Genomic DNA, 17263 nt, shown 5'->3' on the forward strand with positions numbered 1-17263 from the left:
ATTGACCTTGACTTTAATTGTGATTGAATCTTTGGGAATGAACTGTATGAACTATTTTTATCAGCAGATGTTCAATTTGTATTAATGACGCAGTTGTTGTTGTTGTTTTTCTGAGTTTAAAACAAACTGTTGTACTGACACAAGCCTCCATATGATGAATCATTCAGACAGCACACTTAGGAAAAAAGGTCTAATGTAATTGCAGTTCAACAATGTCCAAGGAAGCTGCACAAACTCAGAGAAATCACAATAAGGTGATATTATTATAACAATATTAAACTGGTTTGTGGTTATCCTGAATATTTACAGATAACCTTAAATAAGGTAAAGGTCGTCAGTTGAGTAACAGTTGTGTGATTAAAATTATTAGATGTAGTAAAATCTTTGTCCACAAGAGGGCAGTGTCTCCAAGTTAACTGTTGACAGCACATATAAGAGATGACGCTGAGAGTTCCTGAAACTTCCTGCGTATCTTTGTGTATTTTTTTGTTGTTACCTTAAATTTGTTTAAAAACCACTAACTTTTTTCAATTTTTCTTTCAGGAAAACAGCCAGGAACTTTAACCAACCTATGTGCAAGGCAGCCAAAACCACAATAGTTGAGGTATGCATCTTCAAACTCACAGTCTAAATCACTAACTGTTCTGAAGAAGAAATGTGTTCTTAAAGATGACTTGTGCAGTTTTTAAGAAGATCCTGACAATCACCACTTAACCAAGTTTTCTTACCTGAGATTTGTTTAGTTTAGAACAAAACTTGAGAACACTCAAGAGCACTCTTATGCACATTTAAGTGCTGATGTGTCAGAGCAAAATTACATGTTTTTGTGTTGTTCTTAATGGTCAAATCTGTAAGATATCTACTGAACTAAATCATAAAATGACCTTACTATATAATGTAACATTAAGGAAACATGCATTGTTGAAATACTAGCTTCACACAACAATGCAGCAGTCCTCCTTTTAAGTTTTGATTCCGGTGTGGGATTGTCTGCATTCGTTTTGACCAGAGAAAGAAGGCGGTTTTAATTCACCCCCACACAGCCGTTGTGGACGCCTTTCAGTTTGCCAATCCTAACCCTAAATTATGTTAACTGTTATAAATGAAGAAAATAAGAGGAATAAAAACAAACCGTTTTTTATCGAAACCACTCAAAAGCATCCTGTAGGCGTTAAGCATAAAAACAAAGTCGCAATGTCTGGTAGATGCTGGAGTATGTAATTACCTTGCGATGACGAGCTAGAAAACGAGAGGAAGTTCATTTTATTAACACTCAAGGTCAGAAGCAGAAATTGCAAACAAGAATCTTAACAGTTGAAAGACTTTTTTTTTTGGTCGAGGGCTGAAAGGACTAAGAGTGAAAACCTCCACTATAATGTGCAGATTCAGAGTTAAATGATCTTTACTTCTACCTGTCTGGGTCAAACATGCTCTAACTATGTCCTTGGTCCGCCTGTGTCATTCTACCTGTCTGGTTACCCCCCCTGTCCAGCATTTGTCAGTCCTAAAATGTGATCGCCTTTATCCTCCTTATGTTTATTTGTACTCGTATGTGTGTCTCTCTCTCTCCCTCTCCATCTCTCCAACTCACAAACAACTTCTTCACACCTCTCATATAGACACTGTTTGATTCAGAGAGCAGAAGGGAGAAAAACTGCGTGTGTGAACACCATAAAACACAGGCGCCTTCTGAAAATAAATCAGTAGCAAAATAGTCCCTCATAAATCTAATGGCGTTCTACAAAGCACATTTTCAATTATCCCACAGTTGCTGGACCTAAAGATGTAGTCGCCTGTTGATTAGAAATGTCTGGAACTAAATTGGGAGAGTGAATTTCCCCACCAGAGATTGTGTGTGGAGGCATCATGGTCGGCTGATCACTAAAACTTGTTTTATGGTGGTACATAACGGAGGTATTGATGAGTTTTTAGGCAGCAGCAGTCTGCACACCTAGATAGAACAAACACAGTCATTTTGCTTAATGCATGTTCGACATCAATCAAACTCTAAACCGGTGATGACTATTGTAGATATTCTTCAGGGATAATGAGACTAGTCGCTCTGACGTCAGAGATGCCTCCAAACGCTTGTGTGCGTGTGAAGTCTGCTGGTGTTGTGACGTTGACTGTAGTGACATGAATAACAATGCTGCTTTGCAAAGAAATACTTTATGAGATGCATCGTTTGTTGGATTGTGTCTTCAACTGTCTGCTTCAACTTTTGTGCACTCTTCATGTTCTGCTCAGGGTGTTTTTTAATGGTGAGTGGAGAGAATAAAACAAAAGGTAACTGATTGAGGGAACAAGGCTGAATTTGGACTGTGGAACAGAAGTGCTTTTGATTTCCCTGTTTTTTTTTTTTGTTTTTTTTGTGTTTGTTTTTCTGGCAATTTTGCTTGCATACACTTAACTGCGATGTGATTCTTTGGGATTTACCTGGAATTCCAGATTTTCTGACCTGAAAGTTGACCCAGAAGACTTTAATTATCCATGACAGCGTTTCCCACCCAAAGACTGTACCGGGGTGTGCTGCTGTTACTGCCATTGTTATTCTGCACTCTTTCATGATCTCTACTTGTATAAAGCTACAGCTACAGATATTCTGCAGGGCTAAAACAGTGCACAAACACAAGAAGGCAAAGCAAGGCGAGTTTATTTATATAGCACATTTCTACAACAAGGCAATTCAAAGTGATTCACACAAGACATGAAAAGCATCATGACAGAGGAAAAAAAGAAGAACCTTTTAAAGTCTTGGAGAGTCAGGAAATGTTGGAAGGAGAGAGTAGGCGCCGACATGCAGCAAAGTTTCACAGCCGCTGCGACGAGGACTATAGTCTCTGTACGTGGGGCGCGCGACATAACCACGAGGCTATCGGCGCTCCCGAAAATGTGCCTGTTGAACAGAACAAATAAAAGAGATTTTGAAAGACACAAAAGACGACATATGACAAAATCACAATTTCATTAAAAGGCCATAAAATCGATGCAGAAATTCATCAGAACGCAGGAAAATAAATGTTTGGTTTGTTTCCGTTTTTTTCGGAAGAGACATCCAGATCCCTTCTTACCTGATGGTGCCAATAGAAAATATTGAACTTTTTGAGGCATTGACCAACAGGTAGTTGATGAAGATAAAGGCACATTTTAAACATACTTCACTTGTTGGTACAGTCATTTTAACGTTGAAAGATTTCTCTTGTTTTTTTTTTTTTGTACATCTGTGCTGTACATATGTAGGGGTATTTTCCTACTTTTTTCATCTCTTCCCCCATCACATCCCTGAGTTAAGATCAGCTGGAATGATTAGAACGAGTGGAGGAAGAAGAGATGGCATGAGTTGGCAGCATGGTGAAGATCCCCCATAGCTGCTAGCACACAACGCACACACTTCAATTAACAAGGGATTAGAGGAGTGATGTACACAAACAGACTCTGCAAACTCTCAAGGATTCAAAATAATTGCTTGACTTGAATTTACAAACAAGGCCTCGGTGTATTCAGCCTTTTTTTAATTACACTCTACACAAATATTTAGCCTTAAGAAATGTTATTAGAAAAGCCTATTTATTTTTAAAAAATGAACGTCACATCCTAAGTAATTAACCTCACTCAAAACTCATTCAACAGCCTGACGTGAATCATGTCATTTATGTTCCCTGTCAGGACCAGAACCAGACTGTGTCAAACAACAGTGCCAGGTTCCCCCTGCTCTGTGAACATTTTGCATTTTAGTCCTTTTTCATGTCATGTTCTTATAACAAATATTACCTTTCAGACACGTGTCAACCGCACATCAGAGAAATGTGTCATGCTGTCAGGGATTTCATTGTAAACTGGGCTGCAGTCTCACAAGTTGGCTAATTTCAGACCAGATTTTCAGACATTGAATTGGAATTGATAATATTTAAAAAAAAAAACTGACTTCCACAATCCTTAGTGCTTCTTTGAGTTACTACAGCAACGAAAAAACTGAGAAGAGAACTTGTCTTTCCAAGAAACATGTGTCCTAAGGCAGAATATATAATCTCTTTATATATCTCTTTTAAAAACAAATATTTATTTCCCACGTTTATTTGGAATCACATTCATTGGCTGTGTTTTAGTACCTGTGATCCTGTTCTCGCTGATAGATCACTTTGCTTTATCGTCCTATCCGACAATTTGTCACATTGTGTCTTCCCATTTTTTTTTTTTTATGGTGCCTTTTTTTATGGTGTGCGGGTAACGCATGAACATTATCTAAGACAAGCCTACTTACTAGTGTCAATAAAGTGATAGGCCCCGTATTAGAAAACCCATTAAGAAGCTTTTATCGCTGACACTGACGCAATTACCCCCCTCCCTCTGATAATAAATGTATCTTTAGGAGTCAGTGCATGCTCAGTCATAAATCTGCGGATGTTCTGTCAATATTAACCCTGCTGTCTTCGTGCACTGGTTGAGGAACAGATGGGGTCTGGTGGTGTTTTTTTTTAAGCTATTCATTTCACTGACCATTCAGCTTGGCAGCTCAGGCTAGTGTGTGTGATATGAAGTCCCCCTTAGGGTCATGTAAACCCACAAATCTGTTTAAAAAAAAGGTATGAATCATTACAATATGGGTTATTATTTTATTAATTCATTAAAACAATGAAGTGTTTCTTAATGATTTTCTCAAATTCTGATGAGCTTCCCCTTGACACGCTGCAGAAGCTGGTGCTCATTAGCCTCTTGAATACAATTTTGTTTAGCCAACCCACGCCTTACTAATGGCTGTTTGAATTACCTGTGCTTGAACTGTTAACTTGCAGAATGAGGCAGTTCCAGTTCTCTAAGTATTTAGGTAAATCTGCATGATTTTCAGATTAATAATGTATAAATATTTCATATAATATTTATATTATATTATTATATAATATAATATTAATATTTCATATAATATTTATATTATTATATAGTATTTCATCCTTAAATCTATGTCATGTAAGAAAACATCCATTTAGTTGGAATTCTGAGCAACTGCATCCCCCTTGGCTCTATGTGTCTGTATGTGTCTGTGTGTGTGTGTGTGTGTGTGTGTGTGTGTGTGTGTCTGTGTGTGTCTGAGTGAGTGGGGGTGTGTGTGTGTGTGTCTGTCTGAGTGGGTGTGTGTGATGCTGCACAGTCCTTAGGGGCTGACAGATGTGTAGATATGTAACCCGGTGACTACACGTCTGTCACACATTAATGGAAATTCTGGGAAGCAAATTCAAATCATGTCCCAGTAGTGTATGAGTAACCCTGCAGTTATCACTGTACAGAATGTTTTTTTTCCTTTCCTCTTTTATAATCATGCTAAGCCCCCTTTTTTCCCCCCCATGTGCCATTGTTAAGAGAGTCAACTTTGAAGATAGCTATAGCTGCTTCATTGCCTCGGGGCAGTGATCACTGACATTGTAGTCCCTGTTCTTATTTTGAAGCGTTTATCTACTTTTTTATTCAAACTGAATTTGAACTACAAGAGGCAGGACGGGTGTCGGAGAACGAGATTACACAAAGCACTTTGAGAATGACCAGATCATCACCAGCTTCTGCCGTGGTTGCTGGGCAACCAAACCCTGCTGTTCAATTGTTGAATGTTCCACAGTGTCCAGCTGGACCAGTTATGCCCTTATCGCAGGTACAGTGAAAGGCCCCAGTGCATTGTGGGATACAATGCACCAGAGACTAAATCGAAGTAGTGGGTTCTGCTGTTGTTCGACCATCAGTCACAGTAAATAACTCAACTGTATTCTCTCACCGTGGCAGGGCTGTGTAGACGTGTGGGTGTTTGTATGCACAATGAAACAGGCAGTCATGCATGTATGAGTTGAATGAATGTATGTGTGACTGTGATTTGTCCTTTTAAACAGGCTAGGAGCCTAATTGGATATAAACGTAAATGACCTGTCATGAAGGGATTCAGACTCAGCCTTTAACTTAATATGTGTTGAAAGCAAAATGGCAACAAAAACCTACTGAAGTGTCAGTTTAAGCCATGAAATGAGAACTTTAGCAAGGTGAAGGTTTAAGTATTCAATGTTTGGCCATGGAATTGTATTATAATACCCCAGTGAGCCTTTCCATGGTACACAATGGTACACAACGTTGTGTTAATAATGTCACAATTTTTTAAAATTTGAATTAATCCGTTGTTTCCTGCTATTTTACAGCACTTATCATGCCTTGTTGAGTTTTCTTGCCTTGATCATGACTTTTGCCCCCTGACTAACTCCATTACTCAAGCTACTGTTGGCAAATCATTATAAATCCTCTCATTTTCCACATCATTTAACCAGCCTGAAGAGTTTAATGAATAGCTTTTCTGTGCTTAAGATGTGAAGGAAGGAAGCCGTTACATTTTGTGGCAAATTTGAGTTACAGGCAAACAATAATGTAGTGTAGATTGAAACACCTTTGTCTAAATAAAAGCAGATCAGACAAATGAACAACTAGGAATGTCTTCCTCTTGAACACAGCTTTCCAGTAAAAGTGTTTTGATAACAAACTCCAGTGTGGAGATGTTGTATTGATCTAAGAATTTAGAAAAAAGAGGTTGTTTTACACAGAGTGCTACAAAAACAGCAGACTGAGGAGGAAGATATGTCCGCACACTTGTTAGACATAAAATCACCTGAAGAAGACCTCTGGTTGAAATCCTTGATCAAACACATCATACACATGCTACTAAAATATTTTCTGCCTTTGACAAATGTATGTTAACTATGTGAAATATCTCCAATTTAGAAGCACATTTAAAAAAAACAGACTCTGTGCTCCGGACAAAGAGGGAGACCACACACTTTAAAAAAAAGATTTAAACAATAACTTACTTATAGATTTAATAATAACTTAAATCAAGGCAAAACATTTGAGTAATGAAGGAACATGCTGTCTGTAAATCAGTGGGGATTGCAATGATGATTGTATGGTGTGGTGGAGCGAAAGCAAACACACACCAAGTAGGTGATAGAGAGATAGAGAGAGATAAATAAAAGCTTTAAATAACCCAGGCCCAGCGTGCACAGGTGCATGAAATCAAATGAACTGGCTCCGCCCCTTTTCATAAGACAACCTGGAATGGGAGAGGGCAGAAGGAGCACTGACACAGTCAGGGGTGGAAACACACATCCTACATTTATAGTTGAGAGGAACACCCATCAGCTAGGCACAACCTTAGTGTGACATAATCCTTAAAGCTGTAGACATTCTGTACATGTGTGCCCTTCAATTAACACTTGACAGAGTGTTGGTGGAGCTCTGCATTGTCCAAGTGCCCTTGTTTCTGTCTGTATGTTATACAAGCTGTGGGGATGGTGTTGTGCATATTTACATTTTGTCTATGTTAGTATGTTCTTTAAAGGCCTTAGCAAATGTAAAGCAAAATAATTGTTCACTTGAGGGAAAAAAAAGACGCAGTGGATCGCGGTAGTGGATTGGCGGGTATTTGCTTTATGTTAGTAAATGGCTTTTTTTCCCCTATGAATGATTGCATCCCTATCCAAAGAGCACCTCCAATCTGCACTCTTTCTTTATTCCAGGTAGTGCTCCTTTCTACATTTTTTAAACATAGTTCACTTGGGCAGCTCCTGTGCAAATTGCAGTCATTGCAGGACTACCACTACAACAATTTGCTGTATTTCAAATGGCCAGGTGGCCATCAGAGCCTTTGGGGAAAAAAAAAAGGTTTCCCTCCTTCCTTGATGTGTACTTCAGGGAAGGTTTGTTTTCATGCAACTTTGAGTAGAAGTGGAGTTACAATAACACTGATGACATTGAAAATGTCATTTAAACTTGAGACTACAAATCAATTCATTCAGGAATAAAACGCCTTGTTATTAAAACTCACGTATAGTAGCCTTGAAAGAAACACTCTTAATATCGAGGTTAGCTCATGAATGAACTCGTATCTTGTACGGTAAGCCAGAGAATACGATTTTAAAAGAAATTTCACTTTACTACTCTTGAGCTTGTTGAGAGAAATAATGACCCATTAATATTTCTGTGGTGTAAGATAGTTGCCCAGGGTCTTTTTTTTTTTGTCATGTTCCATCTATAAAATGGAGCAGTGCATCACTTAAAGTTGTCTTATTTAAGTTCATATGGAAGGCTGACATTTACAGATGGAGACAGAGTGCAGAGCATAGGTTGAATAATCAGCTGTAGAAGTGGTAGAAAAAAGAGAGACAGAGACTATAGAGGTTATTGGAGCTCTGACAGGTTTGCTGAACATATGCACAAACTGAATATTTTAAATAGCCACTTTGCATTTTATATGCTCTGACTATTAAGTTCAAAGGTCTTTGAAGACTGGCAATCATCTGAATGTTGAAGCACATCGCATAGCGGCTTATGTGTTCTTTGAAATGTAAACATTATGCTTGGAGTGGAGCTATGTGCAGTATGTACTATGTGTCATTTGAAAAAAACATTTTTTTTAGTTTCGGTAACGCTGTCAGGGTTTTTGCACCGGGTGGCTGTCTCTCATATTCTGGATACCATAAAGGCTGTCATAGTGGATGCATTCTTCCACTGAGAGGAAACGGATCGTCCATGTTTTGAGTGTTCTGGGTTAGAGGATAAAGCCGGAGCTGAGCCTCGAAAGTAGCCACCATGGCCAAGTACACACACACACACACACACACACACACACACACACACACACACACACACACACACACACACACACACACACACACACTGGGAGGAAGATGGAGAGGCTATAAATACACAGGGTAATGAGAGTGTGGTGTTACTGTCATCCTCATGCTCTGTCGCCTGTAGCCACACGATCTTTCTCCTGACTGTTGCTTCTCAGTGTTTTTTGTAGTCTGTCCTTCAATAATCGGACTAAAATTGAAATGCAAGATTGAAATCGAAGAGTATAGACTCTGAATTTGTATAGAACTTTTAATTTTATCGTCTTTTTTTTCTTCCCATTCTGTTAACTTTTAATACACAATTGAGTGTGTAGACCGTTGCGTAATACGTGGTTGTGCATGAGAGTGACATTTTTAAGACTTTGAAGAAGAAGAAGAAGAAGAAAAGTTGCTGATCAAGCAGATAATTCCTTAATGATTTGGCACTTATCACCGCCACTTTACAATTAATAACAACAAGATAAACTTTATTTATGTTGAAAAAAGGTTTTTTACTTTGAAGAAATATTTGGCTTGTCCCTTTCTTTTTTGTCAACCTGGAGACTGGATGGTGATTTATTTTGGGCTGCTGGTGTCAATTAGCATCAGTGATCAATGCACATCTTGGTTCGATCTATATATCTCTTTTTTATTATTTGATTTTTTAGTTTGATGTGGTGTAAGGTGACCATCAGAAATAACTAATCGCATTCATACACATTTATACGCCGCTGACGGAGCAGCGGGAGCAACTAAAGTGTCTTGCACCAGTAATCTGGGGTCTATTTGGGTACTAAAAGGTAGAATATCCAGGTATTTCAACACTGAGGTGAGGACTTGCACAGACTTCGGAAACCACAATATTTACCGGTACGTGCACAGCACATATTTGGTATTCCTCAAAAATCGAATGATAACAGACACTAATAGCATGTAATCAATATTCTCCATCCTCTCAGTCCATTGTTTTAGTCATTAAGGGGGTAATGAACAAAGTAGAATGTACCACCCTTTGGCTCACTTACACTTAGTTTGAAATTACAGAAATATGATATGAGTGTAATATGACAACACAAACACACAACTTTCTTTGCTGATTTGCTGATTCTGATAAAGGCCACATGGTTGATATGGGTGCAGGCAGCTACAGTGTGGTTCTTTATTAAGAGAACGTTGAGTTCTGGTTCCAACAGGCTGTGTCTGTGTCTGAATTAATACCTGACAGCGAATTGGTGTGTTTTCCTATTTACTGATCATCATTTTTTGTTCCATCTACTTTTAAATATGCTCAAACTCTTACTGTGGCACTGTTTGTTTTGTATTTAGACTTGAGTAAACATCAGTGGGGGAAAAAAATGGCATACTTTCAGCCTTTGCTGTTTAATAATAACTGCAGAGGAAGCACTGTACGCAACAATATCATTGGTGGTTTATTCCAGGAATGTGGTAGTTTGTGTCCAATCAATTTGAGATTAACAAGATTCGACAAGGCTCACAGCCTTAAAAAAAAAAGTACAAACCCTCGAGAAAAAAAAAAGAAAAGAAACAGCATCGTGTGTCCCCTGAGGGCACTTTGATTCCCTCTATCCTCGTGCCAGCTCACTAGATGCCTTGCTCAGCTTTCATTGATGTGAAAATCGTTCTACAGATACGGGAATATCAATGTGTGTGTCTCATCGTGTGCCTGTTTGCCTGCTTCACACACCTGCTCATTTGTGTGTGTGTGTGTGTGTGTGTGTGTGTGTGTGTGTGTGTGTGTGTGTGTGTGTGTGTTCATTTGTGTGTTTTTATCATTTTATTTTAATGCTTGATCCGTCCCCGTCCGTTGAACATCCTGTCTGAACTGCATCTGAGCGCCAGTGCAGCCAGGACACAGCACCCAGATGAAAGGAACGGAGGCTTTTTTTTTTTTTTTTTTTATGTACACAGCACATTTAAATTGCATGAGCGTGTCATTGTGCTGTTACTTAGCTTTGGAAGGCTAATTGAAAATTTAATACAGGGTTTGTTTGCATGTGTGCGAGAGACAAACAAACGGATATGGAGGAACCCATCTCTGAGGGAAGAGACAAAATTAGGAATTGATACGGTTAATCGAATTCAAACACTAGAAGTCTTGTTTTTCATGCCCTGTTGCATATTTTCAGTGACTCTTTCCTCTTAAGTCTCTTCGTATTTCATTGCTGCTACTGTTTCATAATGTGATGAGCCTCATCTTGCTTGATGAAGATGTCTATGGAAATCATCACTCTCACAAAAGACACATGCAGCCCCCAGAGAAAAGTGTGGGTGGATGTGTGGGACTGCTGTATCAAATCTCTCGCGTTACCAAACTCATCGTGCATGGCCTCGTTTTTTTTTTTTTTTTTTTTTTCCGCTGGCGAGCATCACAGATTCACCAGAACCTGACTGCAGGAGAACCAGAAAAAGATTCTTAAATCACTTTACAGTCCTGCTCACCGCAGACCAAAGCCCGCGTATCCATGACAACGCCAAGACGGGATCCACTCTCTGCCATTGACTCCTCTCAGTCAGTGCTGAGTGCTGAGGGAGGAAGTGGAGATAAGGAGAGATTCAATTCAATTTGTTCTGAACGGTTGCTTGCCCCTCATGTAAATGGAATAAATAGGTTACTCTCTGAGCCGCACAGGAGGGAAGCAGAAACATAAAAAAAGGAGAATTATGCTGTCACGGTTAAGCCCCCTTTAAGACCCCGAGAGATAGAACGATAACTCTGGTGTGCTCTCTTTTTTTTTCCCCTCCTTTTTAATTTAATGTCTCTTCAAGTGCCCTTCTGAAGAATCTTCAAGAAGAAAGAAACCGCACCTCCTCCCTCTTGAAGCCTCTTCTGTTTGAAAAAGGAAAGTCACTTCTTGAAAGAAAGCCTTCTGCAGATCCCTTTTAAAGTTCAGCTCGATTCTTTGGTTGACTTAAAACGGCAGGAACCAAAGCCTAACATAAATATGAAATTAACTTGTGAATTTGAGGAGCTTGAACACTCTGAAAAGGGCTTAAAAGATTAAATGGAGTCAACACACGCTTTACAGCAAGTGGAAGTGGGAAAAAATGTGTTCTCCAAGCAGTTCACCTAAGGATGAGAGTGCAGGTGCGTTCATTCTGGGATTCTTATCTCAGTTATATATACCCAGCTTCGCTTAAATCAATAGACATCTCCATCTGTGTCTTGTTAGAGAGATATAACTCTATATGCTGCTCGACATTGGTGGTGCACCTCTGTGTGGGAGCCGTGAATTTGGTGTTATTTTGAGACCCGTGCCTTTCTCCTTTACACCCCGAAAGAACCAAACAACGGTCAAAGAGATAAAACCATGAAGGGTTCTTGACTGCCTCGTCTCTAAAACGTGTTACTGTGACTTATTCAGTAATTCACTCTCCTGTAAACATTGTCCATTTCTTCCATTTCTCTTGACATTGTTTCCATTCCATCTCCTCGTGATAGCCATTTTTTTTTTTTCAGGCATGCTAACAAGATTTTCAACAAACAACCGGCCTCTCTTAATGCAGTACCTGCTGTCATATTACCAGAGTAGAGTACCTTACATGACATGGGTAAATCATAGCCCAGATTTTAGTTTATACCCAAACAAACATTGCCCCAAAACTCCCAGAGAAAGCAAAGATACGACCCATTTCTTTTTTCATTTGCTAGCAGAGGAAGGAAGTTAAAGTTAGATGAAGTATTTAGACCAAGTCAGTGGTCAGTGTTTAAGCCGGCCCCTCTGAGATCTTGAGCTGAAATGTAAACCTTGCATGAGAGTCCTGAGGCAGAGCTTACGGATATTACCTAAGAATAAAACAAAGTAGCCAAACATTGCTGTCCACAATGGGGAGTCCAAAGTATTAGCCTTGTTTGACCTTTTCTGTTTCAGTTTCACCAAAGTCCACTCGGCGCCAAATATGTATCCTCCATGCACCCCTTCTTCTCTCCTCCGCCTTTGATCCCAGGATCAAGCTGTGATCCCTGTGCATGCTGTGTCAGACGATCCTCTTGTGTTTACCGACAGCCAAGCTGGCTTTGGCTGCACACATGGCCTACATTGCACTCTGTGGCTAAAATAAAAAATAAATGCAACACTTTCTCCCACAAATATTTACCCTCACTTTCATGTGAAAGAAGCAGACTTTTTTTTTTTTTTTTAAACTGTGAGACCATATTTGGAAAACAAATACGTGCTTGTGCGTCAGCCTCCCTGCTGTTGGACGTTCATTCAGAGTGTAGAATCAGACAGGGTTTTAAAAAGTCTATTGTTTGTCTTAAAATAATGGTAAGTGTTTCTTTGGAGTTTAGGAATTTCTTTGGATTGAGGAATGTCCCGATGTCTTAAAAAAATGTATATCCTAAGATGAGCCTTTAGATAAGCAAAATGAATGTGCTGGTCTTTATCGGACAATTTCACACTGGGTGGGCAGAGGTTATTTCCTGGTTGTGCAGTTCCATCAGCGCACAGTTTTACTTATCTGAGCTTTAATCTCATGGGTTTGGAGATATTTGTCACCTGAACGTGGAGCTTATCTCTCTGTGTTTCTGTGTAGGTGGAGGAGGTGGTGGATGTTGGGACCTTTGCTGAAGAGGACATCCACATCCCCAGCATCTACGTCCACAGGGTCGTCCAGGGAGCCAGCTTCGAGAAAAGGATTGAGGTAAAAAAAAAATAAAAATTGAGGCCTTTCAGATTTTGCACAGATGGAGAAATCAATATTGAAAGCAATCAAACTGCATTTGTTTTCTCTGTTTATTCTTGATGATTTTATTACATGAGAATCTTTTATTCAATATGTTGCATGGATCCTTCCCTTTTTTCTGGTTTTCGTCACTGCATTGGAAGTAGTGTTTCATTCAACAAATGCATACATTTAAATTGTTTAGAAGACTCCTGTAACAATGAAGAGTTAACCCTTTCTGACTTATCCATTGTAGCTGAGGTTTCACCTTATAATCACTGCTCAGAGACACACATACTCATGTTTCCCATTCATATGTGTCTGTGTGTACCTCTGTATTGTTCCAGAAACGCACAGTGAAGAAAAGCCAAGCAGATAAACCCAAACCGAAGAAGGACTCAGACATAGTCCGTGAAAGGATCATTCGCAGGGCTGCGTTGGAGTTTGAGGATGGGATGTACGGTATCCTTTTCAACAAACTCAAGCAGGCTTCCTATTAGGGTTGTCAAGGTACCAGATGTATAAAATGTTATATCATTTTAGACAAAATCCAATGATGTGGATCCCTGTTTCAATACTGAGGCACCCAATCTTTTGTCGTTTCTTTTTTTGAATACTAAATAATGCAAGGAAACTCAGGCACACTGTCTAAACTGTACAAATACGTTGGTGGTGTTTCGATACAAAAACGTTGCCAACATAATTGTGTACAGAAAGTGCTTTCCTGTTTTTGCTCAAGCCAGCGTTATGTTTAAAGATATGATTGACAATCTGTAGTTTTTGTTAAGGTTCAGCACTTTTGGATACAGCCTATCATTAAAATAACTGAGATTGTAACTTTTTAAAACGTTTGGTATTGGGACGCCGGTGGCCTAGCGGTTAGAGCACAGTCCCCGTGTACAGAGGCTGAAGTCTGGGTTCGACTCCGACCTGTGGCTCCTTTCTGGCATAACGTTCCCCACTCTCTTTCCCCAGCTTCTGACTCTTTCCACTGTCCTATCTCTAAAATAAAAGCATAAAAAGCCCTAAAATAAATGTAAAAAAACCAAAACATGTGTTATTGAAAAGTATTGAAGTACTGAAAATGTTGACAACCTCACTTCCTTTCACACCTCCTAAATACTCGGTGCCTGCAACAAAAAAAATGGAAAGCTGTTCCTTAGCTTTCTTTCTTTTAAAAAAGAAGCCTATTTTTGCTTTAGCATAATTTTTTTGTACAGGAAAATCATCCATATAATCCCTTTTGAATCAGTATCTCACATATATATTTTACTGTGTTTACTGTGTTTACCTTTGCTTTAGGTTTTATAAGACGGATCTGTAGTTAGTGCCGGTATATGTAATTCAGTATGATACAAGTGGTACCTTGGAAATGTTAAGATTTCAAAATGCTGTGGGTTGAGTCTTGTCCAGATGACAGTTTTTTCCCCCAGCTTATTTACATAACATCATAGTTGCAATGAGTCAGCAACAAACATGAATAGGAGGGTTTGTGTTGGTGTGTGGTATTCTGCATTTCTTAATGTCTGAGATTCATTGAATGCTTGATTAAAAAAAAAAGTGGTCCTGATCATCTTTAACAAAGAACCAACCAGCCAACCTTGGTATCGGTATCCCCATGCTGGCCAGCAACTTTATGAAACCAGACATCACTGTACACCTTCAAAGTGAAAATGGAATTTTGGGACTGGTAAGATGTCTACACAGAGCTTGATTTTCCCTTTTAACTTCCAGTGCTTTGAATTTCAACAAAACAGGCTAACAAGCAGCATGTTTTCATGTTGTTTTTTTGAAGCAGCAGTAAATGCTTTTAAACTAAATTGCTCCGTGCACAGGAAGCAAGATGAATAGTCGTTCATTTGAGTGGTAGCATTCCCAGTCAGGGCCATTATTTGTAATGTGTTGGGTGTGTTATGTAACAAATTCTCTTCCATTATTTTCTTTCTCACCATCATTATTCGAAGGCTCGGACTCCAACAAATGCCGCTGCTTTGGAACGACTAGCCAATCAGTTGTGTTGACAGGAGAATATAGACCTCTATGCTAAGGAATTATTTGTCAAAGTTTCATTTAATTACTATTGCCAATGTGAAAGAGATTCTGCTCCCTCCTCTCTTGTGCTCTCCGCTCTCCTTTCCTGTCTGTCTAACAGGATTGCTCCCTCTGTTGAACACAGAGAAAATCAATGTCTCATCTAATCAAAAAAAAATGTGATTGTGTCTGTCCACCTCTTGACTGGCCAAGCTCATTGATGTGTGTGTGTGTGACTGACCAGCTGTGTGCATAGTCTTGTTTAAAATCATCCTTCCTTCACAGGGCCCGTACCCAACTGAAGAAGCAGTGGATGCAGACCTGATTAATGCTGGTGAGTGTTAAAATTTGTGTAAAACAATTAAAGCTGTGTAAACATTATTTTGACTGAAGTTTAAGTCAGTTTAAATAAGTTTCAGTGGTCAACAAAGCATGTATTTGAATGTTCTTGCTCAAAATCGTCTCCTTTATTTTATAATGCCTAGAAACCCCTCTATTTCAGCCCTGCTCACAACAGGCTGTTTCTGTGTCTGTAGCTTTAAATGCAAATGAGCTGTGTCTGGCCACGCCCCTCTAGATGGGTTTGGGTGGCTTGGGCTTTCTTTCACCATGCTCATTTGTCTCCGGTGAGAAGTCAGACTCAGATGGCAGAACAAACACCTAGCTGTGGTAGTGTCACCCACCTGGGGGAGTGGTTACTGCCCTTTGTGATGTCATGAAGGGGAAAATCTCCAATCAGCCTGTTTGAGCACACATTTATTGAAAAGTGGAGCAGGCAAAAGAAGGAGAGGATGGACTTTGCACATGATTGGGGGGTTTGTCGACAAGCTGAGGACATATATTATTGTTAGAAAGAACATTGTGAAGTGCATTTTCATCAATACAGAGCTTTTCAACTATACAATCAGAAGTAATGTTGTGATTCCATTCAAAACTATAAACTCAACACAATCTGAAGGGAAATGTGCCCTTTACTTAAATGATCACATGTTTCTGTCTCTACAGTAAAACTAATAACGAAGTGTAGCTGAATACACGCTTTTTAAACACTGACTGAAGTAATGCTGTAGTGATCATACGTCTCAAGACGCCGTTTAAAGAGATTAACCTGTTGACATATGACAGCTTTAGCACCTCAGACTCATTAACGCTAAATGATTGCACATTCAATATCATTGATGCACTGTTCATTTGACAAATTTAGTTACCGGTAATCATTTTTGTAAACTGTTTCAACATTTGTCATTGTATTTCACCAAATAAGTAAAATGTGCCAACTCTGTGTTCTACAGGGAAGGAGACGGTCACTGTGCTCCCTGGGGCTGCCTATTTCTCCAGTGATGAGTCGTTTGCCATGATCCGAGGGTAAGATTAGAAAACAAGAGCTTTGAAAACGTGTAATCTGATTATAAGGTAGATATGCCTGATGTTTCTGGGTTTAGTTTTAGAAAGCTTTTAACACTTAATTTTTATTTATTTTTTGTGGGGGCAGGGGGCTTTTATACCTTTAATTTTAGGTAGGACAGTAGAGAGAGAGTAGGAGGTTGAAACCAGGGCTTCATGGACTATGGTGTTTTTTACAGGGCGTGCAATGTTACTGCTAGGCTACACAGGGCCCCAAGCTTATTAACCCTTAAAATAATTTTCATAAATCATGTCTAGAAACTTCTTAGTGTGGCTTATCCATAAAACAAGAAAAAGGATGTACCAGTACTTATATGCACACCTCGTAGGTGCAGGGAAGTGCAAAAACAGCAGACTGAGGAAGAAGACAGGCCGGCACACTTATCCATAAAACAAGTCAGCAAACAGACTTCAACTCATTGTATTTTCCCCTAATTCAGTTGCTTTTCACTTGCACCGTAAGCCAGCTATGTCCACTGAGCCGGACTGTAACACAGGACACACTC

At 39.3% G+C, this 17263-nt stretch overlaps 1 protein-coding gene across 1 annotated transcript in view; it reads left to right on the forward strand.

Moving 5' to 3' along the window:
* The window catches only part of oxct1a (3-oxoacid CoA transferase 1a), a 47975-nt gene that overhangs the window by 10033 nt on the left and 20679 nt on the right, over positions 1-17263 (forward strand). Inside the window, exons 7-12 of the mRNA XM_020646466.3 lie at positions 544-604; positions 13194-13301; positions 13670-13784; positions 14918-15012; positions 15639-15687; positions 16646-16718. Of these exons, the coding sequence (XP_020502122.1) occupies positions 544-604; positions 13194-13301; positions 13670-13784; positions 14918-15012; positions 15639-15687; positions 16646-16718 (501 nt within the window). The remainder of the gene's footprint in view (positions 1-543; positions 605-13193; positions 13302-13669; positions 13785-14917; positions 15013-15638; positions 15688-16645; positions 16719-17263) is intronic.

Source organism: Labrus bergylta, chromosome 2 (assembly GCF_963930695.1).
Source record: "Labrus bergylta chromosome 2, fLabBer1.1, whole genome shotgun sequence".
Taxonomy (NCBI): Eukaryota; Metazoa; Chordata; class Actinopteri; order Labriformes; family Labridae; genus Labrus; species Labrus bergylta.